This window comes from Hyperoodon ampullatus (genome assembly GCF_949752795.1).
Source record: "Hyperoodon ampullatus genome assembly, chromosome: 7".
NCBI classification, from domain to species: Eukaryota; Metazoa; Chordata; class Mammalia; order Artiodactyla; family Ziphiidae; genus Hyperoodon; species Hyperoodon ampullatus.
Genome location: NC_136920.1, coordinates 5,823,822 through 5,849,819, shown reverse-complemented (window position 1 = coordinate 5,849,819; position 25,998 = coordinate 5,823,822). Strand labels below are relative to the sequence as shown.

The 25,998-nt window shown below is 52.2% G+C and overlaps 1 protein-coding gene across 1 annotated transcript in view; it reads right to left on the bottom strand.

Moving 5' to 3' along the window:
• SHANK2 (SH3 and multiple ankyrin repeat domains 2) overlaps positions 1-25,998 on the bottom strand; it is a gene marked incomplete at both ends in the record, with an annotated part of 469,126 nt that overhangs the window by 150,055 nt on the left and 293,073 nt on the right. Inside the window, 2 exons of the mRNA XM_079709253.1 lie at positions 1,351-1,475; positions 3,065-3,147. Of these exons, the coding sequence (XP_079565379.1) occupies positions 1,351-1,475; positions 3,065-3,147 (208 nt within the window). The remainder of the gene's footprint in view (positions 1-1,350; positions 1,476-3,064; positions 3,148-25,998) is intronic.

Genomic DNA, 25,998 nt, shown 5'->3' with positions numbered 1-25,998 from the left:
TTTCAGTGGACAAGAATCCAAAGGAGTGCAATTCTTCATCTGAGCCAGGCTCTGATTGGTCAGTAGTAATTGAAATACATCTTTCAGCACATAAAGTGAGACCGATGCACGATGCCTGGTCTAAGGTAAAGCACCTTCTCTGTTTTACCTGGCTCTCTCTCCTCTAATAGTATCTTTCCTTCCGGATTTCCATCACTCTAATAGCCTTCAGAAACACCTAGGAGATCATGAGCAGAACTGCAGCTCAAAAAGCACCCTTGGAAGGTGAGGCATCATGGGGAGAAATGGCTTCAAGCGGCCGTCTCGCCATGGCCTGGATCTCCTCCTTTCCAGAACGAACAAGTGTCTGGCCGGCCCCACGGCGGAGGCACCGAGTGCCCAGCTAGACACCGTGCACCCATTCTTTCCATCTACAGGTGGATTTCCAGAGCAGATGAGACAGGGCTGAGGGTTAGCCCTAAGGAACGCTCTTGCAAGAAACATGAACTCCCAGCGGGGGCCATCTGAGCTGACCAAGCCTCTTACAAATAACTGTTTCAAGGTATAACATAGTCTTTTATTCTTGATATTTCCAAAGAGTAACACATCCCTTTGAAAGTAACACCTAAACCTGCAAAGGGCAGGGAGCTCAAGTGTGCCGGCAGCTTGGTACCTCAGACACACCAACATGGCGACTCCAGGTGAGGCTTGAAGCAGCCGGGCACTCACGTCTGGTGAGATTTTTTAAGTGAAGAGGACTCTCCCTCCTTTCACCTACTAGCAAAAGCTAGTTTTCCCAGCGCCTGACTTTAAAAGTTTCCTTTTTGTACCATCAATTCCAGCCACCCATCTTGCCCAGGCTCCTTGGTGTTGGAAGGCCATCATCCATCCAACCGGTCAGTTACTTCGACTTAAAAATCAACAGACTCTCAGCCACCAACGCTACAGACCTCATGTGAGCAACAGCCATAGTACAGTGGTTTCCAGCCTGCCCTCGTGACACAAGAATGGGCCATGGCTCCTCTTGGGTCTATTCATACAGTCACAACCACACATCCACGCGTGTCCCTGACATCACGGCAACCATCTTTCTCTTCCGTCTACCTCCTACTTCAAGACCAACGGCCAAGTTACATACATTTCAAGCCTCCAAAGAGATAAAGCCAAAGTCTCAAAGACAATCCCAAAGCACAGTCCTCAGAAAATGGCATCCACCGTGGGTGGAGATAACCAAGCAACCCCATTCCATGGCAGCCTCCATGCGTGACCCCAGATCTGGCCCAATGACCATGCTGCCAAGACCACAGACCCCAACCCCACGAGAGTCGGCACTCTCCCCAAGCAGAAAGATATGAACACTGCTGTCCCTACCTCAATCAAGAAGTCCCCAGTCCTCAGTCCGGCTTGCCATGCCACCCCACCTTCATCCACGGACTCCAGGTACTGCAGGGCTGGGAACGCTGGCGTTGGTGTGAACTCTTCGATGGGCGTATCCGCTGGGAAGGCAAGGTATACCTCATTACAAGCCTGGGAGATGTTTCCAAGTTGGTAGCCCAGGCCTCCCACAGGACCCTGGGAGAAAGCAGGCCCTTGTGTCTCCGTGGGAAGTGGGTGGCCCAGGCCAGCTCTCCCCTGGGAAGGGGCTGACACTCCTGGTCACGGGTCAACACCAACTCAAGCGATGGAGCCAACTGCATTTTGGTGCCACCAACATCTCTCTTGGCCTCTGCGCTGAAAACACAGGATAACGTGCTCCCCTGTCCATGTCTGTATGTACACGCCTGTCATTTTCTTTAAAAGCATCAGTGACTAAACATTTTCAGTTCTATAAATGGAAAAGTTCCCCCCATAACCACATGGAGCTACAGAAACACCACACTGAACCGCTTGCCAAATTTACATCTACGTAGACTCGCAACCAAGGGAATTCAACTTGGAGCGTGGACGGAACAGAACGCTGACCCAGTGGGTGGCTGCAGATTTGGAATCCGCTTATGAATTCCCTCTGTTGGGAGCCCGGCTCTCTGTGGCCACTCTGTGGCCAGCGTCCACGGGAGGGCTGGGCCCCCGCTCCCCAGCAGAGCCAGCTTTGGCTTCTGGGCCCCAGAGCTGCAGAGGGAAACTCTAGGGGAAGAGGTGGACTTTCCTGGGTGGTCATGTGAGGCCGGGGGTGGAGGGTGGGAAGAGGAAGACGGCCTCGGTCGGGGGAGGGGAGACATCACACAGACAGTCATGGACACACACGGGGACAGATGTATCTCTTCTCCCTCCCTCTGGACGAGCTGCTGTCAGGGCAGCCTGAGCCTTGAGCAGGTGGGGCTGCCACCGGGGAAGGAGGCCTCCCGGGCCAGCACAGGTGCAGGACCCCCAGCGTGGCACAGGAGGCTCGGAGATCAAACTTGCACACGGTTTCCCCACACACGCGGGGCACAGATGTCTCCTCTCACGGGGAGGTGATGCCATTTTGTTTTATTCTGGAAGGGAAGACCCCAAGTTCAGGGCTGGCAGTGGGTGCACTGCCGTGGAACATGTTCCTGGAGCCCTCACTGCAGGCCACGTGACATGTATGCTGCCGGCTGGGCCACGGCGGAGGGGACCATCTTGCAAAGTCACCTTAGAGGCGGGCACCCGGACGCCTGCCGCACTCGGAGCTGGGGCCCACTCCCAGAACGGGGCAGTTCTGAGGTGCCTGAAACTCGGGACCGGGTAATTCTGGGCGTCTGAGACCAGGAGCTCCGAAGCCAGCCACAATCAGGCTGAACTAAACCATGAAACATAGATGAAACCCAGGAATTAAAAAAAAAAAAAAAAAGAGTGGGGGGAGGGAGGGAGGGAGGGACTGGGGGAGAGAGAGAGAGAGCAATATTGTGTACAGAAAATTAAAAATATTCCTAAAGGAAGCCCCGATGTTTTAACAGGCAGAATGTTAAAGAACATGGTTGTCTAGCAACCAAGTACCCCCAGGAAAAGGGCTTCTTTTTGAGCTGGGGAACATTTTTTCTACAGGCGTGCACACACACACACACACACACACACACACACACACACATGTGGATGTATCCAGGCTGGGAGCCGCTGCTCTTACCTTTCGCCCCGCGGAGCACAAATCCGAAGCCCTCATTGTCTTTCTTCTGCAGGACCACGGTCTTCTCCTCGATGATGCAGTCACTGTAGAGAGAATTCCGGGGATAGCGCCCATTACTGTAGCCCGTCATCATCACCGTGGCCGATCCTCCAGCGGGGACGTTCATCATCATAGCCAATTAATCACCCCAGCTCGCGGGATCCAGGCAGCATGGAGGCAAGCAAGCCGGGTGCAGGAGGAGTGAAGGCAGCTGGGGGGCAGGCTAACGGGATAGGCGGGCTCGGAGGGGGGGGCCGGGCAGAGGCAGAGCGGGAGCGAGCAGGAGGCAGGAGTCATACATGGTGATGGCAGCGCGGGCTGGCTCTGGGCACCGGAAAGCAGAGAAAGTAAGTGGCCCGCGGGCACGGAGGAGGCCGCGCGTTACGGAGCCCGGGCCGGAGGCAGCATCCAGGGCAGCGCAAGGAAATCAGCCGGAGCAGACTGGAGGCAGCAGGGTTTTTTTGTTTTTTTTTTTCTTCCTCTTCTCGAAGGGCTTTAAAAAAACATCACATTCTTTGTGCTCCCTGCAGCCGCAGGCACCGGGAGACGCGGCGACCCCTCCCTCTGCTCCGGGGGAACGCGGGCCCCCCTCGGTCTTCCGCGGAGCCCACAATGCCACCGGCGGCGGCGGCGGCGGCCGGGCGTCATCCCGAGCGGAGAAACCGCAGGCTGGCGGAGGGGGCGGCCGGCGGGCGGGGGCAGGTCACTCCAGTGACACGGAAGCCACTGACAACCCGGCCTCCTTTGGGGGGTGGCGTGCCGTGGGGATGGGGAGAAAGGGGGCTGCAGGCTCCCCCTTGGAGAGACAGTCTAAAGCCACACCAGCTGCCTCTTGGCACAGATTTTTTTTTTTTTTTTTAAAGGAAAGAAACCCCAAAGCTCCAACTTTGCTTCGGTGGCCAAAGCCTCCCACCATACAAAGTATGGGCGCGTCGCCACGTGATCAACCGCCCGCGGCACCGGGTGCAGGACCGAGGTGGACTTCCCGGCACCCCGCCCACCTTCCGGGGGCTGCATCCCTCTAGGATTCCCTGCTGCCCCGGAAGTAAGTCGGAGGGGGCGGGGCGGGCCGCTGCAGGGAAGGGGGAGGAGGCAGCCCGGAGAGGCTTTCTCCAGGGTCCTAAGGGGCTGGCGTGGGAGGGCAGGGTGAGGAGGAAGGGCCCCGGCGGGCGGGCCCCCAAGAATTCCGCAGACCTCTGTCCTGGAGGGGAAGGCCTGGGGATGCAAACGGCGAACGGTGGGACGGGCTCGAAGTCGCAGACGACTGAAGGTCAGCTTTGCCCAGCACGGGATTCGCCACCTGCAGGAAGCACGTGGCCCCCGCTTGCAACCCAGGTAGAGTGGCCCGGGAGGGGGCAGCAGCCGAGAGCATCGCACAGCACGGACGAGCCGGGGCAGCTTCCGAGAGGTGGGGGACGCAGCCGGAGGACACACAGGTGTCCGAACCCACTGCTGAGCCCCCCAGCCCTGCATGAGGTGCCACACAAAGGAACTCGTGGGCGCGACCCTGCCTTCCAGGAAAGCTCGGAGGGAAACACACCTTGACAATAGGCAGAGCACACAATCCAGGATGACCGGTCCAGGGTGTTCTCAGAACCTGGGCCGGGGTTCAGTCCCTGGGCACTCGACTCAGCCTGCCAAGTACAGGGGGCCCCAGGGAGCCACTAATTTAACTGCTGCCTGGCGGGGAGCCAGGACCCAGGAACCACAGGAGCGGAAGGGGAGGAGCTGGGTGGGCGGGGCTCTGGGGGGAGTGGACCCTCCACCAGGCCTGTCCACCTTTCCATCCCATGCCTTCCCCAGCCAGAATACAGACACAGCTCTCTCCCCACCACCCCTTCTCCCCACCTCTGAACTTATCAAGCCTGAGGGCGCCCTGGCTGGGCAGGTGCAAACCCGCCACCTGCTCCTCCAGCGAGAGGCCTCCAAGGGCCAGGCTGCTGAAGCCACGCCTTTTGCTGCTGCATGGCAGCGGCCCCTTGAAACTCTGGGAGGATGATGCCTGCCCCCCCTGGGGACACATGTGGCCTCCGACACCTGCCTCTGCCCAGCTCCAAGGTGACCCTGTCCCGCTCTCCCCTCTCGTGGCCTCACGGTGGGCCGGCTCCGCCCGCCTGGCAGGCGACCCCGACACCTTCAGCTGGACCCTCCAGCTGTCCCCCAGGCCGGGGAACTTGCTAGGGGCAGGGTGGCTGGCCGGCCACTGGCTGACTCCCTCCCTACTGACCGTGGTGGGCGAGGGAAGGCATTAGCGTCACGCAGAGCTCAGCTCAGATCCCGGCTTTGCTCTGGCCCCAAGGTCACTCTGACCTTCAGAGCCTCAGGGTCCCGCTCTGCAGAATGGGAATAATAGCAAGGCACGCCTTGAGGACCTCACGAGGAGTCAGCCAAGCAATCCATCTGAGCCCAGGTATGCAGCGCGTGTTAGGAACAGAAACCGTCCCGAGTGGGGTCATCGTTTGCATGTGCCAACCCCCTCCTCCTCCTGTAAGGACCCCTCCCAGGCTAATGGCAGAGCCCCTCTCCTGAGTCCCCTCTTACACCTCTCATCGGTTCCTGACTTGTTGAAGAACTTCCTGACTTGCTCATGGCTGCCTGTCTTGCCCCTGTGCCGTGTGGCTACGTCATCCTGCTCACCGAGAAAACGCCTGACTCCTTAGTCTCTGATCTGAAGATAGGCAGCTTGAATTCCTCTCTCCTGCATTAGTTCAGTAGCTAAACAGCCCCTAGTCCCCTGCCCATCATGACCCCATCTCACCTTCATTCACACACAGACCTGGGTTTGAATCCCGACCTGGGCATTCACCAGCTTAGCTTCTCAGAGCCTCAGCTTCCCTATCTGCAATGTGGGAACAGTAATTCCTGCCTTGCTGGGACTCTGAGAGCAAGTGAGGGCAGTCCCCCTGCCCTCACAACAGGGGAAGGTGCCCTCGTCAGGATCCCCATGTGCCGAACCCCCCCAGGAGACAGTGACCTCTTCCTGGGGTTACCCAGCACAGGGCCACGTGAAATGGAGCAAAATGGGCATGAACGCAGGCGTGCAAAACAGGGGTGGCAGTGGCCGAAGAAAGACCGCAGGGTTTCGAGTGAAGAGGTCTCCGGGACAGTCCCCAGAGGGCAGCGCAGCTCAGCATTGTGAAGGGCCTACTGCACGCAGCTGGCTCCGCCCAGGGCAGGAAAAGCAGTTCCGGGCTGTTAGAAACCTACAATCTGGGTAGCAGTCCTTGAGAAGTGATGGGAAACTCCAACACAAGAGTCATTCCCTTAAAACAGGAGCAAACGTCCAGTTTTGTCCGAATGGCCTGACCACCCGCATGGGATCAGAATGGGAAATCCCACAGTCCAGACCTCAGGGCGGGTCCTTCCCCAGGTGAGAATCTCCCAGGGGGGCTCTTTTGGCTGCTTTATGAACCTAAAAACCATCTCAGGATGGCAGCCGCGGCATCCGGAAGACGTGGCTTCTGTGTGCTGCCGCCAGAGATGCGCCAAAGCCCCGAGAACCAGAGGCCGCCTGAACCTCCGCCCCAGGCCAACCCTGGTCCCGCCCGAGCAGATCTGCCCTCCAGATGCGGCCCCAACGCGCGAGATCTGACTTCACTGGGGCAGGACCTCGGCACCTGCACGGTCCCCATGCTGCTCCCCCTGCTGTGCACGCAGAAGTCACCACCACCTGGTCCCTGGGGACGGGGCCTAGGGATGCAAACAGCCCAACCCAAAAGTGATCACGCCCACCCTGCTTTGCATCTTCCCCCTGCCTTGGACCTCAATCGCAGCCCAGCCTCACGGCCAAGTCTCCCCCATCTACTCAGTTTCACTCCCCTGAAATGCCCTCCACTTGGCCTTATAATTTACCCACGTCCTCGTAGTAAGTACCTCACTGCCTTCTGTTCCACGTTCCCTTCGCCGGCCACGTCCACCCAAGCCCTCCTGACGAGGGGCCATCACGTAATCTCTCCACGGGGGTTCCCTCCAGCCTTGCCCCAGCCTCTGATGGGGCCCTTCTCACCTTCAAAGCCATCACCTGTGGGCTCCTTGGGCGCAAACGTCACGCCCCTTTCTCTCTGAATCTCCCTACGTGGCATAACATCTACTCTTGGTAAGATTCTAACTGTGTTTGTTAATGAGAAAAAAATGTAATCCAGTTGTGCTCTCTTCAAATGTGTTTTCTGAACAGGGCAGGAGAGCACTTTAACGTACCCCAAATGTACCCTCCTTTGGCAGTTTCCTCTAACAGGAGCTGCAGAAGGTAAAGGGGGTGGGCATTTAGCCCAGCCAAGTACAGTTGCTCAGGTTGCACACCGTACAACTACGGAGAATACCATTATATCATGGCCATCATAGACCCATATGGCTATTGCAGTGGTTTTGGCTCAGCTGGAAGTAAAGGGCCTCGAGGAAGGGGCAGGCACCTTTATCGAGTTCATGCAAAGATGGAGTACAGGCTTTTGGCTGCCTTGGGGAATGCAAGAGATGTCCGTAGATGCCTGTCTACCTGGGGGCTGGGCTGCCATGGAATCAGGAGGCATCCATATAGAGCCACATCAACACTGGCAGACACAACCCTGTGTTGTAAGTCTCCTGGGAGCCACACGGTAGAGACCATGCAAGGTTTCCATCGTTTCACTCCCTGATAGCCCCGTGCACACGGCGGGAAAGAGTGTGCTGAATACACGTGGAGCAAGGCAGGAGCATGGTGGGGAATCGGTTGGCTGCCAGAGAGGGCCTCAGAGTCCCTGCCCCACGGGCAGGCCTGAAGACACTCCTGGTGCTTGCCTGGCAAGACCGCAGGTGGCCGGGCCTCAAGTGGCCTCAACTGTGGCCCCATGATGGGCCTACAGAGAAGGCTGCACTTTGCTTGGGTCCAGAAGGTAGCAGGTGCCAGCAAAGACAGTCGGCATTTAGGATTTGTCAGTCACTGAACAAGCTCCCTTGGCAGTGGTGTCTGATCCTGGAGGAGCTGTAAACCTGAAGCCACAGGAAGCCGGGCCTGGGCAGCTGAGATATATGAGCAAGTGGGGCCCTGGGGTGGCTCTGTCTGCCCTGTCTCACGTGGGAAGGCTCATTGCAGGCATTTTAATTTTGAACACAAGGATTGTTGGGGTAGACCAGATGGCCTCAGCCGGGCTCTCGGGATCCCGGCCGGGATGTGACCCTGACAAGTCAAACAGCTCCATTTCTTCCCTGCTCCACCGGGATTGGGTTTTGGCCTGGAACTAAAGTTTAGAAGCAACTGGGGCCAATGGTTAAGCTACCACGTTAATTCATAAATTAACGCAGCCCTTCCTTACTGAATACCTTACTTCACCTGAAGTGTCAGGTGAGGGAATGGATATTCGACATTTTTGGAGGAAACAAACCAGACCCAGTCTGGCCCTTGTGGACATGTCGGGGGTAGTGGGTTGAATGTGGATCCCAAAATTATGTTCAAGTCCAACCCCCCATATCTGTGAAGGTGACCTTATTTCAGAATGAAGTCTTTGCAGATGTGATTAGTTAAGGCACTCAAGAAGAGATTGTCCTGGATTTAGTGAGGGCCCTAGAACCAATGACTTGGTCCTTAGAAGAGAAAAGAGAGGGAGATTTGAGACAGATGCTCAGGGGAGAGAAGGCCGTGCATGTGAAGACAGCCAGACAAGAGGGATCCAGCCACAAGCCGAGAAGCACCAAGATCGCTGGCAAGCACCAGAAGCTGGAAGAGGGAAGGAAAGATCCTCCCCCGGAGCTTCTGGAGGGAGCACTGCCCTGCCGACACCTTGATCTCAGACTTCTGGCTCCAGAACTGGGGGAGGATACATTTCTGCTGTTTGCAGCCACTCACTCTGTGGTCACTGGTTACAGTAGCACCAGGAAACTCATACACCTGGTGGGTGGGAAGATAAATATGAATCCAACCGTCACACAAATGTGTAGGATATAGTGCTGTGTGAACTAGAAGGGCACTGGAGGGCTTCCTGTAGGAGGAGGACCAATGCACGAATAGGAGTGAATGGGTTGAGAGAATGGAGAGGGAAAGAGGGAGAGGAGAACATTCCAGACAGAGGTGGAACCACGGGAATAAAGGTTCTGAGGCCCACCTGGGAGGCAGGAGGGGCCGATCACACCAGGCTGTGGGTGTGGGCTGCCTGCACACCAAGAGCAAGGCCCAGGGGTGGCGAGAGGCTGGAATGCAGCTTCAGGCAGGCCCAGGACAGCCCATGCTTCCCCCTAGTATCACCCGGAAGGCCAAAATGATAGAAAGCAGCTGATCTACTACTTTCCCCACTAGCCTTTTCCCGGCCAGGCCTGAATCCCGCTGGGATAGCCCAAGGCTGACTTAAGCATGTGGCAGAAACTCTGTCCCACAGCCATGTTTCCTGCTCAACAATTCACGCAGGGAGGTCTGCTGTTGCTGGTGTAACAGCTCTTCCCAGGCACCAGAACGAGATGCTGGCCAGAGATGCTGCAGGTCATCGGGCCAGCCCGGCCCTGTGGCAGTAGAAGATGTCAGATGAGGCACAAACGCGGGTGCGGGAGGGGCACACATGCCGGACGCGGTGCCTTGGTCAGAAGCGCTGATTCCCTTCAGCTTTGCGGAAGGGGCGCTGTGGACTGCTGGGCACAGGCAGCAGGGCTCTTTCGGCAACTGGGCCCTACAACCCAGCCCCCAGTGCCTCAAAGCTTTGGGGACCCCACAAACATGTTTGCAAGCTGGAAAAGAAAATCCACTGGCTCCAAAATCCAAACAGCAAACAACATGGAAATTAGCCTGTGTTTAATTAAGTGTCTCTGAAATTGAACATGGAGTCAACTTCATTACTGGCTAAATTTTGTATCCATCACACACCCTTGCATGTGAAAACTACCTGCGAGTCAGATTTTCTCACTTGGAGACACTTCGTGGGTATGTGGCTCAAGGCAAAGAAATCACAGAAGCCACTGGGGGTCTTCCTGCACTGAGCTACTCACAGGCAAATGGGTCCAAAGGCAGAATTACCAAAATCATTTCAAAACTATTGTGTGTGTGGTAAGAAGGTATATTGAATGTGGGCTATGGGCATGATGAACACAGCTGATTAGATCTGGGCTGGGGCGGCCGGAACTCAGGGTGCAGGGCACCAGGGGGGTCTTTCTAAAGCAGCGGAGGCCACGTGGGCAGCCTGGGGACACCCGGGGAAGATCCTGGAGGAGAGGCCGGCACGTGTATCACCTCTGAAAGCTCCTCCCAGAGCACTTGTGGGGGGGACCTCACCTTCTCCAGGGCAGGGAAACGGAGCCCCAGAGAATCCGCGTGTGCATCACTCCCCGTGGAAACGCATTTCGGTGACAGAGCCCAATGGAGATGGGAACTGGGACACTGTTAGAAAGAGGGGCCTGTAGGGACTGGGAATGGCAGCGGCTGTCCTAGAAATTTCCGGGCTCTGCCAATCAGGAAGGATGAGGCTACACAGAGAGCCCGTCAGCTCTTCCAAGGGGGATGCCAGGGGCCTCAACAGGTGTCCCAGCTGGGCAGAGATGCCAGGCGCGGGCAGGCGGCCGAGCTCACCACGGCGGTGCTGGCTGCGGAGTGGTACAGAGGGCCGCTCCACAGAGGGCAGGGCCAGGCCCGGTCCTTGGGAAGGGCTGGTGGGTCACGAGCGAGCAGGAGGGGTTCCCCAAGTCATCTGTCACTCGCCGCCAACACACTACCGGTGGGGCACCTCTCAGCTCGCAGCCACACACGCTGCTGCTCCCTGAATCGTGCTTCCTGCATCCCCGTCAGGGGAACGCTCGGTGTTGCTCTCTCGCCCTCCCCACCCCTTACGAGCAGGAGGCAGCCCTAATTCCCAGGGGATGGGAAGCCCATGCCACCTTGGTGCTCAGGGAGACGGACTGCGCAAGGCTGCTCTGTGTCACGCGCGGGAGATGACGAACGTGGCCAATTCATTCACCGGTGACACGGCTCCTGGCTCCTGGGGGCCCTGCCCGTGAAGCGGCATCATCTCAATCTCACGGGTGAGGATGATGGGCTGCCCCCACGGAGCGCACCCACCCAATCCGCGGAGACGTGCTATGACGGGAGCCGTTTCTCCAACAGGCGATTCCGCACACGCCCCGCCTGCCATGATCACGGCATCCCCCCCCATCACTGACATGATAAACAATGACAAGTTTTTCCCAATCGAAGCAATAATGTGCAAAGAACTTGATTCAAATTAAATTGTCTCATTACTTTGTAATAAATCACCCCAAAGCATTTCCTAAGCACAACCAGGCTGTGTTACCTGCCAAGAATGGAGAAGACAAAGACACAGTTTAAATGCTTTCAGAATAGTGACAGGAGGTGATCATCGCTCCCCGAGGAGATGAACGGAAATGTGATCGAAAAGGGAACCAGCCAGTTAGGAAGCTGAAAGACCCGGGTGGGGGGTCCCGGTTTCACCAAACCAGCTCTGCGACCTTGGATGTCAAAATATGGATGGCAACCGCAGCCTTGAAACATCACAACGAGATAAGAAATGGGGTAAATAAAAAAGAAACTAGGAGTTTGGGACTAACAGATACACACTACTATATATAAAATAGATAACCAACAAGGACCTACTGTATAGCACAGGGAACTACATTCAATATCTTGTAATAACCTATAATGGAAAAGAATTTGAAAAAGAATATATATATATATATATATATATATATATATATATATATATATATATATATATATATAAAACTATATCACTTTGCTGTACGCCTGAAACTAACACAACATTGTAAATCAACTATACTCCAATAAAAAAAAAAGAAAGAAAGAAAGTCCACAGCACAGGGTGTGACATATAGCAGAGGGTGGCAGACTTTATCAGCTAGTGAGAATGTATCTTATGCATTCATTCTGAAAACGTTAAACGTAAACTGAAATATTTATACATGCTCCCTACGTAAAAGAATCTCCTGGTGACATCAGCAGAGCACCCCCAAGGCTTCCTTCCTTATAAAGGTGCAGGCAGACCTTGCAGATATTGGGGGTTCAGTTCCAGATCACGGAAATAAAGGGAATATGGAAACGGAGCAAGTCACACGAGTTTTCTGGATTCCCAGTGCATATAAAAGTGATGTTTACACTACACTGCAGTCTATTAAGTATGTAAAAGCATTATGTCTACAAAAATAACGTACATACGTTAATTAAAGAACACTTCATGGCTGGGCTTCCCTGGTGGCACGGTGGTTAAGAATCCACCTGCCAATGCAGGGGACATGGGTTTGATCCCTGGTCTGGGAAGATCCCACATGCCGCGAAGCAACTAAGCCCGTGCGCCACAACTACGGAGCCCGCGTGCCTAGAGCCCGTGCTCCATAACAAGAGAAGCCCCCGCAATGAGAAGCCCACACACCGCAGCGAAGAGTAGCCCCCGCTCACTGCCAGTAGAGAAAGCCCACGTGCAGCAACAAAGACCCAACACAGCCAAAAAAATAAAAATAAAAAAATAGAAAAAAAAATACTTTATGGCTAAGAAATATTAACCATCATCTGAACCTTTAGTGAGATGTAGTCTTTTTGCAACAGTAACATGAAAGATCATTGATCACAGATCACCGTAGCAAACATAATAACAATGAAAACGTTTGAAATGTTGTGAGAATTACCAAAGTGTGACGCAGAGACACCAAGTGAGCAGATGTTGGAAAAACGGTGCCAACAGACTTGCTGGACACAGAGTTGCCACAAACCTTCAATTTGTAAAAAATACACAATGAAGCAAAGTGCAGTAAAGTGAGGTGTGCCTGGACATCCCTCACGTGCGCTTATTTAGAGCAGGACACTCCTGTGAGTCAGAAAGCCAGGAGGCAGGGGGCCCGTGAGGGAGGGATGCCCAGGCACCTCCCTGTGCTTTCAAAGTGGCAGGAGCCTCCAGGGCTCTGCCTGTGTAGACGCTGCGTGCTGCTGTCATGAGCAACATGCCGTCCCGTGTCAACGGAAAAGCAGGGAGCTCAGCCTTGCAGGACGGGGCCCCCCAGCAACCAGGGAAAAGATGCTCCAGGTTCCAGGGCCAGAGGAGAAGAGCCTTGGTACCCATGCAAGTGGGACGCAGAATGCCCAGGTGCCGGTCCCAACCCGAGGAGTCTTCCCTCCCAACACTGTCGGTACGTGTCATCTGCAGGAGTGCCAAGACAGAGCCGGCATTTGCACACCTGTCCTGAACTCCCCGTATTCCAAGGCCCCGTCATCTTTTCACGTGAGGACCACAAATCTTCCTGACAAGTCTCCCCTGAATTCACTCTTTATTATAAAAACCTTAAATCAGATCATATCTTTCTCACTTAAAATACTCCGACAGGGCTTCCCTGGTGGCGCAGTGGTTGAGAGTCCGCCTGCTGATGCAGGGAACACGAGTTCGTGCCCCGGTCCGGGAAGATCCCACATGACGCAGAGCGGCTGGGCCCATGAGCCATGGCTGCTGAGGCTGTGCGTCCGGAGCCTGTGCTCTGCGACGGGAGAGGCCACAACAGTGAGAGGCCCGCGTACCGCAAAAAAAAAAAAAAAAAAAAAATACTCCGACATCTGCTCATCAGAATCGGGTAAAAATCCAAATTCCCCACCATGGCGAAGACCCTATGTGATCTGCCCGGTGCTCTTCCTCATTCTCTGTGTTCCAGCCACGCTGCCGCCATCAGGTCAAGCTTACCTCCACTCTGGTGCCTGCGCTCTCCCTGGAATGCTGCTCCAGGTCCTCATGAGCCAGACTCCCGTCACTGGTCACGTCCCGAGGTCACTTTGCGGAGGGGCCTTCCTTACCGCCCAGACGCACCCTCCATGGTACCAGTGCTCTGCCTTGCCCTCTGCTTTATTTCTCTCTTTTCACTTTTACTGAATTTGAAATTGTGATTGATTTGTTTACAGTCTGATTCTCCCAGCAGCGTGTGAGTGCCCCCAGGTCGGGGCCTGGTCCTGCCCGCCTCACTTCTAGACGGCCCACTTTCTAGTCCTGGCTCTGGCAAAGGCTGGCAATGGGACCCTGGACAGGATCCCCACCCACTCTGGGCTTGGGATCAGAACATTCCAGTAGGTACTTAAATGATGCTCACTGACTCAACAAATGAAACCTAAGCCCGGGACTCTTCTGTACGGTCTGTGATGCAGATGGGGTGACCCATGTCCTGGGCTACCCGAGACCGAGGGGTTTCCTGAGACACGGCGCTTTCAGTTTTAAAACCAGGCTGGTCCCAGGCAAACCAGGAAGAGATGGTCACCCTCCTGTTCCGCCGCCTTCAGTGGGGAGCACGGTGCCCACAGCCCTGTTTAAGCCGCTTTCCCACACTACCTCCCCCAAGACCCTTCCCACCCTCCAGGCGGGTGGGATCATTCTCATGAGAGTCCATGAAGCTGGTGGGGGAAGGGTTTTCCCAGGGCCACGTGGCTCGGCCAGGGGCAGGGCCAACTCATCAACCTTGGCCTTTGACCCTGAACTGAACGTTCTTTAAAGAAAACAAGCACTTCCGGGTAAGATGGCGGAAGAGTAAGACGCGGAGATCACCTTCCTCCCCACGGATACACCAGAAATACAGCTACACGTGGAACAACTCCTAGAGAACACCTACTGAACGCTGGCAGAAGACCCCAGACCTCCCAAAAGGCAAGAAACTCCCCACATACCTGGGTAGGGCAAAGCGGAGAGATTCCCGCACAGAGGATCGGTGCCGAGCGGCACTCACCAGCCCGAGAGGCTTGTCTGCTCGCCCGCCAGGGCGGGCGGTGCTGGAAGCTGAGGCTCGGGCTTCGGTCAGAGCGCAGAGAGAGGACTGGGGCTGGCGGCGAGAACTCAGCCTGAAGGGGACTAATGTGCCACAGCTAGCCGGAAGGGAGTCCGGGAAAACTCTGGAGCTGCCGAAGAGGCAAGAGACTTTTTCTTCCCTCTTGGTTCCCTGGTGCGCGAGGAGAGGGGATTAAGAGCGCTGCTTAAAGGGGCTCCACAGACGGGCGCGAGTCACGACTGAAAGCGCGGAGCCCAGTGACGGGCGTGGGACGCTGGGGCTGCTGCTGCCGCCGCCAAGAAGCCTGTGTGCGAGCGCAGGTCACTGTCCACACCGCCCTTCCGAGAGCCTGTGCAGCCCGCCACTGCCGGGGTCCCGGGATCCAGGGGCGGCTTCCCTGGGAGAACGCACGGCGCGCCTCGGGCTGGTGCAACGTCACGCCGACCTCTGCCGCTGCAGGCTCGCCCCGCACTCCGTGCCCCTCCATCCCGCCCGGCCTGAGTGAGCCAGAGTCCCCGACGAGGCTGCTCCTTTAACCCTGTCCTGTCTGAGCGAAGGACAGACGCCCTCCGGCGACCTACACGCAGAGGCGGGGCCAAATCCAAAGCTGATACCCAGGAGCTGTGAGAACAAAGAAGAGAAAGGGAAACCTCTCCCAGCAGCCTCAGAAGCAGCGGATTAAAGCTCCACAATCAACTTGATGTACCCTGCATCTGTGGAATACATGAATAGACAACAAATCATCCCAAATTGAGGAGCCAGGAGTCAGTGCTGTGCCTCTGAGGTGGGAGACCCAACTTCAGGACACTGGTCCACAAGAGACCTCCCAGAGCTCCACATAATATCAAATGGTGAAAATCTTCCAGAGATCTCCATCTCAACACCAGCACCCATCTTCACTCAACGACCAGCAAGCTACAGTGCTGGACACCCTATGCCAAACAACTAGCAAGACAGGAACACAACGCCACCCATTAGCAGAGAGGTGGCCTAAAATCATAAAAAGCCCGCAGACACCCCAAAACACACCACCAGACGTGGACCTGCCCACCAGAAAGACAAGATCCAGCCTCATCCACCAGAACACAGGCACTAGTCCCCTCCACCAGGAAGCCTACACAACCCACTAAACCAACCTTAGCCACTGGGGACAGACACCAAAAACAACAGGAACTACGAACCTGCAGCCTGCAAAAAGGAGACCCCAAACACAGTAACATAAGCAAAATGAGAAGACAGAAAAACACACAGCAGGAGAAGGAGCAAGATAAAAACCCACCAGACCTAACAAATGAAGAGGTAATAGGCAGTCTACCTGAAAAAGAATTCAGAATAGTGATGGTAAAGATGATCCAAGATTCTATTTCCCAGATCCAAAATCTTGGAAATAGAATAGACAAAATGCAAGAAACAGTTAACAAGGACCTAGAAGAACTAAAGATGAATCAAGCATCGATTAAAAACACAGTAAATGAAATAAAAAATACTCTAGATGGGATTAATAGCAGAATAACTGAGGCAGAAGAACGGATAAGTGAGGTGGAAGATAAAATAGTGGAAATAACTGCTGCAGAGCAAAATAAAGAAAAAAGAATGAAAAGAACAGAGGACAGTCTCAGAGACCTCTGGGACAACATTAAACGCACCAACATTCGAATTATAGGGGTTCCAGAAGAAGAAGAGAAAAAGAAAGGGACTGAGAAAATATTTGAAGAGATTATAGTTGAAAACTTCCCTAATATGGGAAAGGAAATAGTTAATCAAGTCCAGGAGGCACAGAGAGTCCCATACAGAATAAATCCAAGGAGAAATACGCCAAGACACATATTAATCAAACTGTCAAAAATTAAACACAAAGAAATCATATTAAAAGCAGCAAGGCAAAAACAACAAATAACACACAAGGGAATCCCCATCAGGATAACAGCTGATCTCTCAGCAGAAACTCTACAAGCCAGAAGGGAGTGGCAGGACATAATTAAAGTGATGAAGGAGAAAAACCTGCAACCAAGATTACTCTACCCAGCAAGGATCTCATTCAGATTGGATGGAGAAATTAAAACGTTTACAGACAAGCAAAAGCTGAGAGAGTTCAGCACCACCAAACCAGCTTTACAACAAATGCTAAAGGAACTTCTCTAGGCAAGAAACACAACAGAAGGAAAAGACCTTCAATAACAAACCCAAAACAATTAAGAAAATGGGAATAGGAACATACATATAGATAATTACCTTAAATGTAAATGGACTAAATGCTCCCACCAAAAGACACAGATTGGCTGAATGGATACAAAAACAAGACCCATATATATGCTGTCTACAAGAGACCCACTTCAGACCTAGAGACACATACAGACTGAAAGTAAGGGGATGGAAAAAGATATTCCATGCAAATGGAAACCAAAAGAAAGCTGGAGTAGCAATTCTCATATCAGACAAAATAGACTTTAAAGTAAAGACTACTAGAAGAGACAAAGAAGGACACTACATAATGATCAAGGGATCGATCCAAGAAGAAGATATAACAATGGTAAATATTTATGCACCCAACATAGGAGCACCTCAATACATAAGGCAAATACTAACAGCCATAAAAGGAGAAATCGACAGTAACACAATCATAGTAGGGGACTTTAACACCCCACTTTCACCAATGGACAGATCATCCAAAATGAAAATAAATAAGGAAACACAAGCTTTAAATGATACATTAAACAAGATGGACTTAATTGATATTTATAGGACATTCCATCCAAAAACAACAGAATACACATTTTTCTCAAGTGCTCATGGAACATTCTCCAGGATAGATCATATCTTGGGTCACAAATCAAGCCTTGGTAAATTTAAGAAAATTGAAATTGTATCAAGTATCTTTTCCGACCACAATGCTATGAGACTAGATATCAATTACAGGAAAAGAGCTGTAAAAAATACAAACACATGGAGGCTAAACAATACACTACTTAATAACGAAGTGATCACTGAAGAAATCAAAGAGGAAATTAAAGAATACCTAGAAACAAATGACAATGGAGACACGACGACCCAAAACCTATGGGATGCAGCAAAAGCAGTTCTAAGGGGGAAGTTTATAGCAATACAATCCCACCTTAAGAAACAGGAAGCATCTCGAATAAACAACCTAACCTTGCACCTAAAGCAATTAGAGAAAGAAGAACAAAAACATCCCAAAGTTAGCAGAAGGAAAGAAATCATAAAGATCAGATCAGAAATAAATGGAAAAGAAATGAAGGAAACGATAGCAAAGATCAATAAAACTAAAAGCTGGTTCTTTGAGAAGATAAACAAAATTGATAAACCATTAGCCAGACTCATCAAGAAAAAAAGGGAGAAGACTCAAATCAATAGAATTAGAAATGAAAAAGGAGAAGTAACAACTGACACTGCAGAAATACAAAAGATCATGAGAGATTACTTTAAGCAACTCTATGCCAATAAAATGGACAACCTGGAAGAAATCGACAAATTCTTAGAAATGCACAACCTGCCAAGACTGAATCAGGAAGAAATAGAAAATATGAACAGACCAATCACAAGCACTGAAATTGAAACTGTGATAAAAAATCTTCCAACAAACAAAAGCCCAGGACCAGATGGCTTCACAGGCAAATTCTATCAAGCATTTAGAGAAGAGCTAACACCTATCCTTCTCAAACTCTTCCAAAATATAGCAGAGGGAGGAACACTCCCAAACTCATTGTACGAGGCCACCATCACCTTGATACCAAAACCAGACAAGGATGTCACAAAGAAAGAAAACTACAGGCCAATATCACTGATGAACATAGATGCAAAAATCCTCAACAAAATACTAGCAAACAGAATCCAACAGCACATTAAAAGGATCATACACCATGATCAAGTGGGGTTTATTCCAGGAATGCAAGGATTCTTCAATATACGCAAATCAATCAACGTGATACACCATATTAACAAATTGAAGGAGAAAAACCATATGATCATCTAAATAGATGCAGAGAAAGCTTTTGACAAAATTCAACACCCATTTGTGATAAAAACCCTGCAGAAAGTAGGCATAGAGGGAACTTTCCTCAACATAATAAAGGCCATATATGACAAACCCACAGCCAGCATCGTCCTCAATGGTGAAAAACTGAAACCATTTCCACTAAGATCAGGAACAAGACAAGGTTGCCCACTCTCACCACTCTTATTCAACATAGTTTTGGAAGTTTTAGCCACAGCAATCAGAGAAGAAAAGGAAATAAAAGGAATCCAAATCGGAAAAGAAGAAGTAAAGCTGTCACTGTTTGCAGATGACATGATACTATACATAGAGAATCCTAAAGATGCTACCAGAAAACTACTAGAGCTAATCAATGAATTTGGTAAAGTTGCAGGATACAAAATTAATGCACAGAAATCTCTGGCATTCCTATATACTAATGATGAAAAATCTGAAAGTGAAATCAAGGAAACACTCCCATTTACCATTGCAACAAAAAGAATAAAATATCTAGGAATAAACCTACCTAAGGAGACAAAAGACCTGTATGCAGAAAATTATAAGACACTGATGAAAGAAATTAAAGATGATACAAATAGATGGAGAGATGTACCATGTTCTTGGATTGGAAGAATCAACATTGTGAAAATGACTCTACTACCCAAAGCAATCTACAGATTCAATGCAATCCCTATCAAACTACCACTGGCATTTTTCACAGAACTAGAGCAAAAAATTTCACAATTTGTATGGAAACACAAAAGACCGCGAATAGCCAAAGCAATCTTGAGAACGAAAAATGGAGCTGGAGGAATCAGGCTCCCTGACTTCAGACTATACTACAAAGCTACAGTAATCAAGACAGTATGGTACTGGCACAAAAACAGAAAGATAGATCAATGGAACAGGATAGAAAGCCCAGAGATAAACCCACGGACATATGGTCACCTTATCTTTGATAAAGGAGGCAGGAATGTACAGTGGAGAAAGGACAGTCTCTTCAATAAGTGGTGCTGGGAAAACTGGATAGGGACATGTAAAAGTATGAGATTAGATCACTCCCTAACACCATACACAAAAATAAGCTCAAAATGGATTAAAGACCTAAATGTAAGGCCAGACACTATCAAACTCTTAGAGGAAAACATAGGCAGAACACTCTATGACATCAATCACAGCAAGATCCTTTTTGACCCACCTCCTAGAGAAATGGAAATAAAGACAAAAATAAACACATGGGACCTAATGAAACTTCAAAGCTTTTGCACAGCAAAGGAAACCATAAACAAGACCAAAAGACAACCCTCAGAATGGGAGAAAATATTTGCAAATGAAGCAACTGACAAAGGATTAATCTCCAAAATTTATAAGCAGCTCATGCAGCTCAATAACAAAAAAACAAACAACCCAATCCAAAAATGGGCAGAAGACCTACATAGACATTTCTCCACAGAAGATATACAGACTGCCAACAAACACATGAAAGGATGCTCAACATCTTTACTCATTAGAGAAATGCAAATCAAAACTACAATGAGATATCATCTCACACCAGTCAGAATGGCCATCATCAAAAAATCTAGAAACAATAAATGCTGGAGAGGGTGTGGAAAAAAGGGAACACTCTTGCACTGCTGGTGGGAATGTGAATTGGTACAGCCACTATGGAGAACGGTATGGAGGTTCCTTAAAAAACTACAAATAGAACTACCATATGACCCAGCAATCCCACTACTGGGCATATACCCTGAGAAAACCTTAATTCAAAAAGAGACATGTACCAAAATGTTCATAGCAGCCCTATTTACAATAGCCCGGAGATGGAAACAACCTAAGTGTCCATCATCAGATGAATGGGTAAAGAAGATGTGGCACATATATACAATGGAATATTACTCAGCCATAAAAAGAAATGAAATTGAGCTATTTGTAATGAGGTGGATGGACCTAGAGTCTGTCATACAGAGTGAAGTAAGTCGGAAAGTGAAAGACAAATACTGTATGCTGACACATATATATGGAATTTAAGAAAAAAAAAATGTCATGAAGAACATAGGGGTAAGACAGGAATAAAGACACAGACCTACTAGAGAATGGACTTGAGGATATGGGGAGGGGGAAGGGTAAGCTGTGACAAAGTGAAAGAGCGGCATGGACATATATACACTACCAAAAGTAAGGTAGATAGCTAGTGGGAAGCAGCCGCATAGCACAGGGAGATCAGCTCGGTGCTTTGTGACCGCCTGGAGGGGTGGGATAGGGAGGGTGGGAGGGAGACGCAAAAGGGAGGGGATATGGGAACATATGTATATGTATAACTGATTAAATTTGTTATAAAGCAAAAAATAAAAAAATAAATTAAAAAAAAAAAAAAAAAGAAAACAAGCAAAATACAGACACACCCAAAGAAACCAAAACTAGGGGAGAAGGACACGTTCCTGGCATTTTGCTGGGAGTGCAGGAAGGGGATGCCGTGACTTTTCTCCCTTTGGTGATCAAAACAACAGGCCAGGCCGCCCCATCTGTCGGTCTCGAGTTTGCCCCCAAAGACCACACTGAGTGGGCTGGCGGACAGACACTGGGCTCAGCTGGCAAGGCCAGTTCCCGAGTCCCTCTGGGGGAGGTGGGCGTTGTCCACAGCTATAAAGCCACTGAATCAGACTGAGCGGGGGTGTCACTCGGGGACCCTGGCTTTGGAGAGGAGGTGGAACCTGGGTGGGGTGAGGGGCATGGAGGGCCCACCCTGACCCCACAGTTTCCCTGCCAAGCTCACCTGCCCAGGATGGTTCTGACCTCTAAGGTGAGAGGTCATGAGAACTCCAGGCCAGGCCCCGGCTGGAGGGGAGAGCCCGGGCACCGCTCCTGTCCACCCCAGAACACCAACCTCCTTCCACGGGAACATTTTATTCTTGTTCCAAGTGCTGAGGCTTAGATGAGAGATTGCCTCCACTGAAGGGGAAGTTCTAAAAGTCACTCAAAGGGTGAAGGAGACACACTTCCAGGTGGATGGAGCCCTGTGAAAGGAGCTTGGCAAACGTGCTAGATCAGGGGTTGGCCTTCTTTCTGTGAAGGGTCGGAGAGTAAACATTTCAGGTGTTCTGGGACACAGAGTCCCTGTTGTAACTACTCATTCTGCTAGTTGTGGCTGAAAGGCAGCCATGACACTATGTAAATGACTGGGCGGAGCTATGTTCCAATAAAACTTTATTTACAAAAACAAGCGGTGGGCCGGATTGTGGCCGTGGGTTATAAAGACATGTTCTAAATGTCCTGAAGACACCTGAACTGACACAAATAATACATGTATATGAGTGCCTCAAGATAACCCACATGTACCTACATATAATAAAAGCTAAGAATCCTCCTTTGCAAGCAACATTTATACGACCACACACAGGTGCCAGGTTTGATATATCTGAGCTTTTCCTCTGAAAAGAAAAAAAAAACTTTTTAGAAATGGGGTCATCTGTGAGGTGCCCTAGAAAGGTTCAGAGGATCATACGGAGAGTCCTTTCTGAAACACAAAGAGACACCCTCCCCCCTTACTGTGTCTGGGTTTTTGTGTGCTTAGTTGGCTCAAAGTGGGAGGAGGTCTGGATTCTGGCTTAACTGGTTATAATGGAGAAGTAATAATAGTAGGCGTTACAATTATTATGCACAGTCTTTGAGCACTTTTGGTCACTGGGCATGGTTCTAAGTGCCTCCTGTGTTCAATTCACTGAATCCTCACAATGACCCCATGAAGGAGGTACTGTTATTACTGCCACTCTCTGGATGAAGCAACTGAGGCACAGAGAGGTTGAGTGATTTGCATGAGGACACACAGCTGGAGGCCAAGCCGTGCTGTCTGGGGCTGGTGCCATGACCTAGGACTGCATGACACTGAACAGCTGGGGGTCACTGGCCAGGTGGGGAAGGACCTGTCGGGGTGGCAGAGGGGCCGTTCCAGTAGCACATCCTGGAGAAGGCATCTGTGACTTCCTGTCAATATCCGAGCTCTCCAGAGAGCCCCTGGGGGTCCCCCAAGAAGCTTCTGCTGGTACATCCTGCTCCACATCAAAATAGAACCGGAAATGGTGTGCCACAGCGAATGCAAGCAAGGAAGAGCACAGTGCGGTGAGCAGAGCCCAAAGCAGAGAGAGGCCCGACACCTAACGCGGTGCAGAAGCCAAACCTTCCGTGTGAAGGTTTGGCGTTGAAACACCATGTGTAGTTCTGAAAGTGCACGCTTACGACTCCTTGTTGCAACGAATGGGCGATCTGCCAGATGAGAAGGTCTTCCTGGCTGAGAGGTGTGCTGCTCTTGTGCTCATCTTTTTACTTCTGCCTGGAACACGCTCTGTAGGCTTGCTATTGCTATATACCGAAGTCCTATTCATCTTTCAAAACCCGCCAAAAGCCACCATTTCCAGGCATGGCACGGAGCCTTGTCCCTCTCACACACCCAGCTCCTTCCCCCAGCCTGCTTTCTACTACCAAGGCTGGAAAAGTCAGATCCTTGCTTTCCCAGCCTCCCTTGCAATTAGGGGCGGTCACTGGACATGGTTTTGGCCAATGAAACCTGAGGGTGAGTCTCTGGGGGCCCTCTTGGAAATATTTTACTTGGGGGCAGAGAGATCAGAGGAGTGCTTCCTGGCGCTTTATTCCCCTATATATTTTTTTTTTTCTTTGCGGTACGTGGGCCTCTCACTGTTGTGGTCTCTCCCGTTGCGGAGCACAGGCTCAGCGGCCACGGCTCACGAGCCCAGCTGCTCCACGGCATGTGGGATCCTCCCGGACCAGGGCACGAACCCGCGTCCCCTGCATCGGCAGGCGGACTCTAAACCACTGCGCCACCCGGGAAGCCCATTCCCCTATATTCTTGCGTAAGATTTGCTCTAAGGACATGATATGCGGAGCTGTGGCCACCATCTTGTGGCCATGAGGGAAAGGCCAAGAAGCTTAAAGAGATGCCACTGACCCACAGGACAAACCCTGGACATGCCTTCCTCCAGGTTCACCATTGTGGCCTCAGCCACCATTAGTGGGGTTTTTATTATTTGCAAATAATAAAAGCTTCCTAATGGACACATCTAGAGGTTGGAGAGGGAGGGTGGGGAGGTTGGTTATAGATTAGAGGATATGGACCATGCCCAGATTTCAGGATGCTAAGACTTCCTGATAAATCCTTCAAGTTATGTTCTGGGCTGGGAAAGAGTCCTCCAGACCCTGCTCCTTTGCTGGCTGCTTGTTGGCGGTGAGGATTCAGGAGCCCTGGTGACACAGACCTGAAGATCTGCACAACCTTCAATCTTCCAGGGAAGATTTGGTGACAGCGCCTTCTCTCAAATGGACTCAGTTCAGAGAGCTGAGAGCGAAATAAAAGTGGTTTCCTTGGTCTTAGCCAAGACCAATTTCCCGCTAACCATAGCACGGACTCCCCAAGCAACCCAGCTGATCCAAAGCTCAAGGTCATACAGCTGCCCGGAGCTGGGCATCCAGAGGAGGTGCTGGGCTGCAGAGTCCCCTTGGCCGGAGGAGGGAGACCACAGAGCTCCTCCCCGGCCCTCAGCATCCTCTTTGGTATGTGCGCTGTCTGGGCCAGTTCCTCCAGGCCCTGCAGAACCTGGGGGCCTGGGACCCACGCCCAGTCTCCCCACAACTAACACAAAGGGCCGCTGTGCCCGAGCCGGGTGAGGACCAGAGCCTTAGCCCTGGAGCAGCGAGGGAGTCGGGAAGGACGGGCCCCCAGCGCCCCCTGCAGGCCTGCCCTCCGAGTGACCTCCCTGAAACGCCTGCCTGCCTCTTCCAGCCGCCTGCCCCACGCCGTCAGCCTGTCCCCTTCCCTCCACCAGATCGACAACAGTCTGAAACGACCTCCCTTCCTCTCCCCAAGTCCCTGGGGGAAACCCCTGGATGGGGCCTGGGGAGGGGAGGGCAGGGTGCTGTCCTTCCTGCTGGCCCCGCCCTCCCCGAAGCCTGGGGTGTCTCCATGCACAGTGGGCACCAGGTGGCTTCTGTGTGTGACCTGAGTCCCCCGTCAGAGCCCAGGCCTGGCCCAGACCCTTCCTCGCCCACTGCCTGCCACCCACCCCAGCGCCCTACAGGCTCCTGGTGGCCCACATGCCAACACGCAGTGTGATCCATTTCCAAGCCCCCAGGGCCCACCCAGGGTGTGTGTTCCACCTCTGGGGGTGCACGGAGGGTGGCGGCAGGCGGGTGTCAGTCCTGGGCACTCGTTGGGGGTGCTTGTGTGCCCGAGGGAAGACATATGCACAGTGGCTGGACAGCGCTCCCCCCAAATTCATGTCCACCCTGAACTCGGAATGTGACCTATTAGGAAACAGGGTCTTTGCAGAAGTAATTAAGGTAAGGATGGAGGAGAGCCTGCTCTGAATCTGGAGGGCCCTGAACCCAGTGAGAGGTGCCCTCATGAGAGGGCAGACAGAGAGGGAAGAGGAGAAAGCTATGTGAAGACCAGGCACAGACTGGAGCGACGCGGACACAAGCTCAGGGACATCCGGGGCCCCAGAAGCTGGAAGAGGCAGGAAGGAGCAGGGGCCTGCCCACACCTGGACCTCAGCCTCTGGCCTCCAGAACTGCGGGAGGACAAATCTGTGCTGGTCTAAGCTGCCCAGTGTACGGGCGCCTGCAGGGCAGCCCAGGTCACTCATTCGGGGAGTGACCTGTGGAGGGACGTGGCCGCACAGGCTGCCCAGAGAGGATACTGTGGGCTCAGCGGCAAACGCCGGCTCCGCGCTCTGTCTGCACAAACCTCTGCAAGGTGCCGGGGCCGGGATGGGTCCCTCAGGGCCCTGCGGTCTTCCGAGGCTCCCGGGACTGCCAGCACCCTGACCAGGGGTAGCTGGCTCCCTGGGGGAGCAGCACTGAGAAGGCAAGTGAGGAGCAGGCCGGGCGCCGTCCTGATGCCACACTGGCCAAGGTGGCCTTCCTCCAGATGCTGCGTGAGTCCGGCCTCTGTGGCCCGGCCCTGCCCTGTGCACAGTGCTCCCGGCCAGCGCCTTCGTTCCCGGATGCAGGTGGGCTCTGGCCGGGGCCTCTGCGGCAGCAAACGCCTACCCTCCTCCTGGGTGGCCCCGGCACAGCCTCAGAGCCAGGGGGCCCCATGGATTTTCCCAGTGGGCACACGAGCCCAGACCTCATCTCCTGTCCTGCAAGTCTCTGGGATGACCGGGGGTCCCAAGGAGGCCTA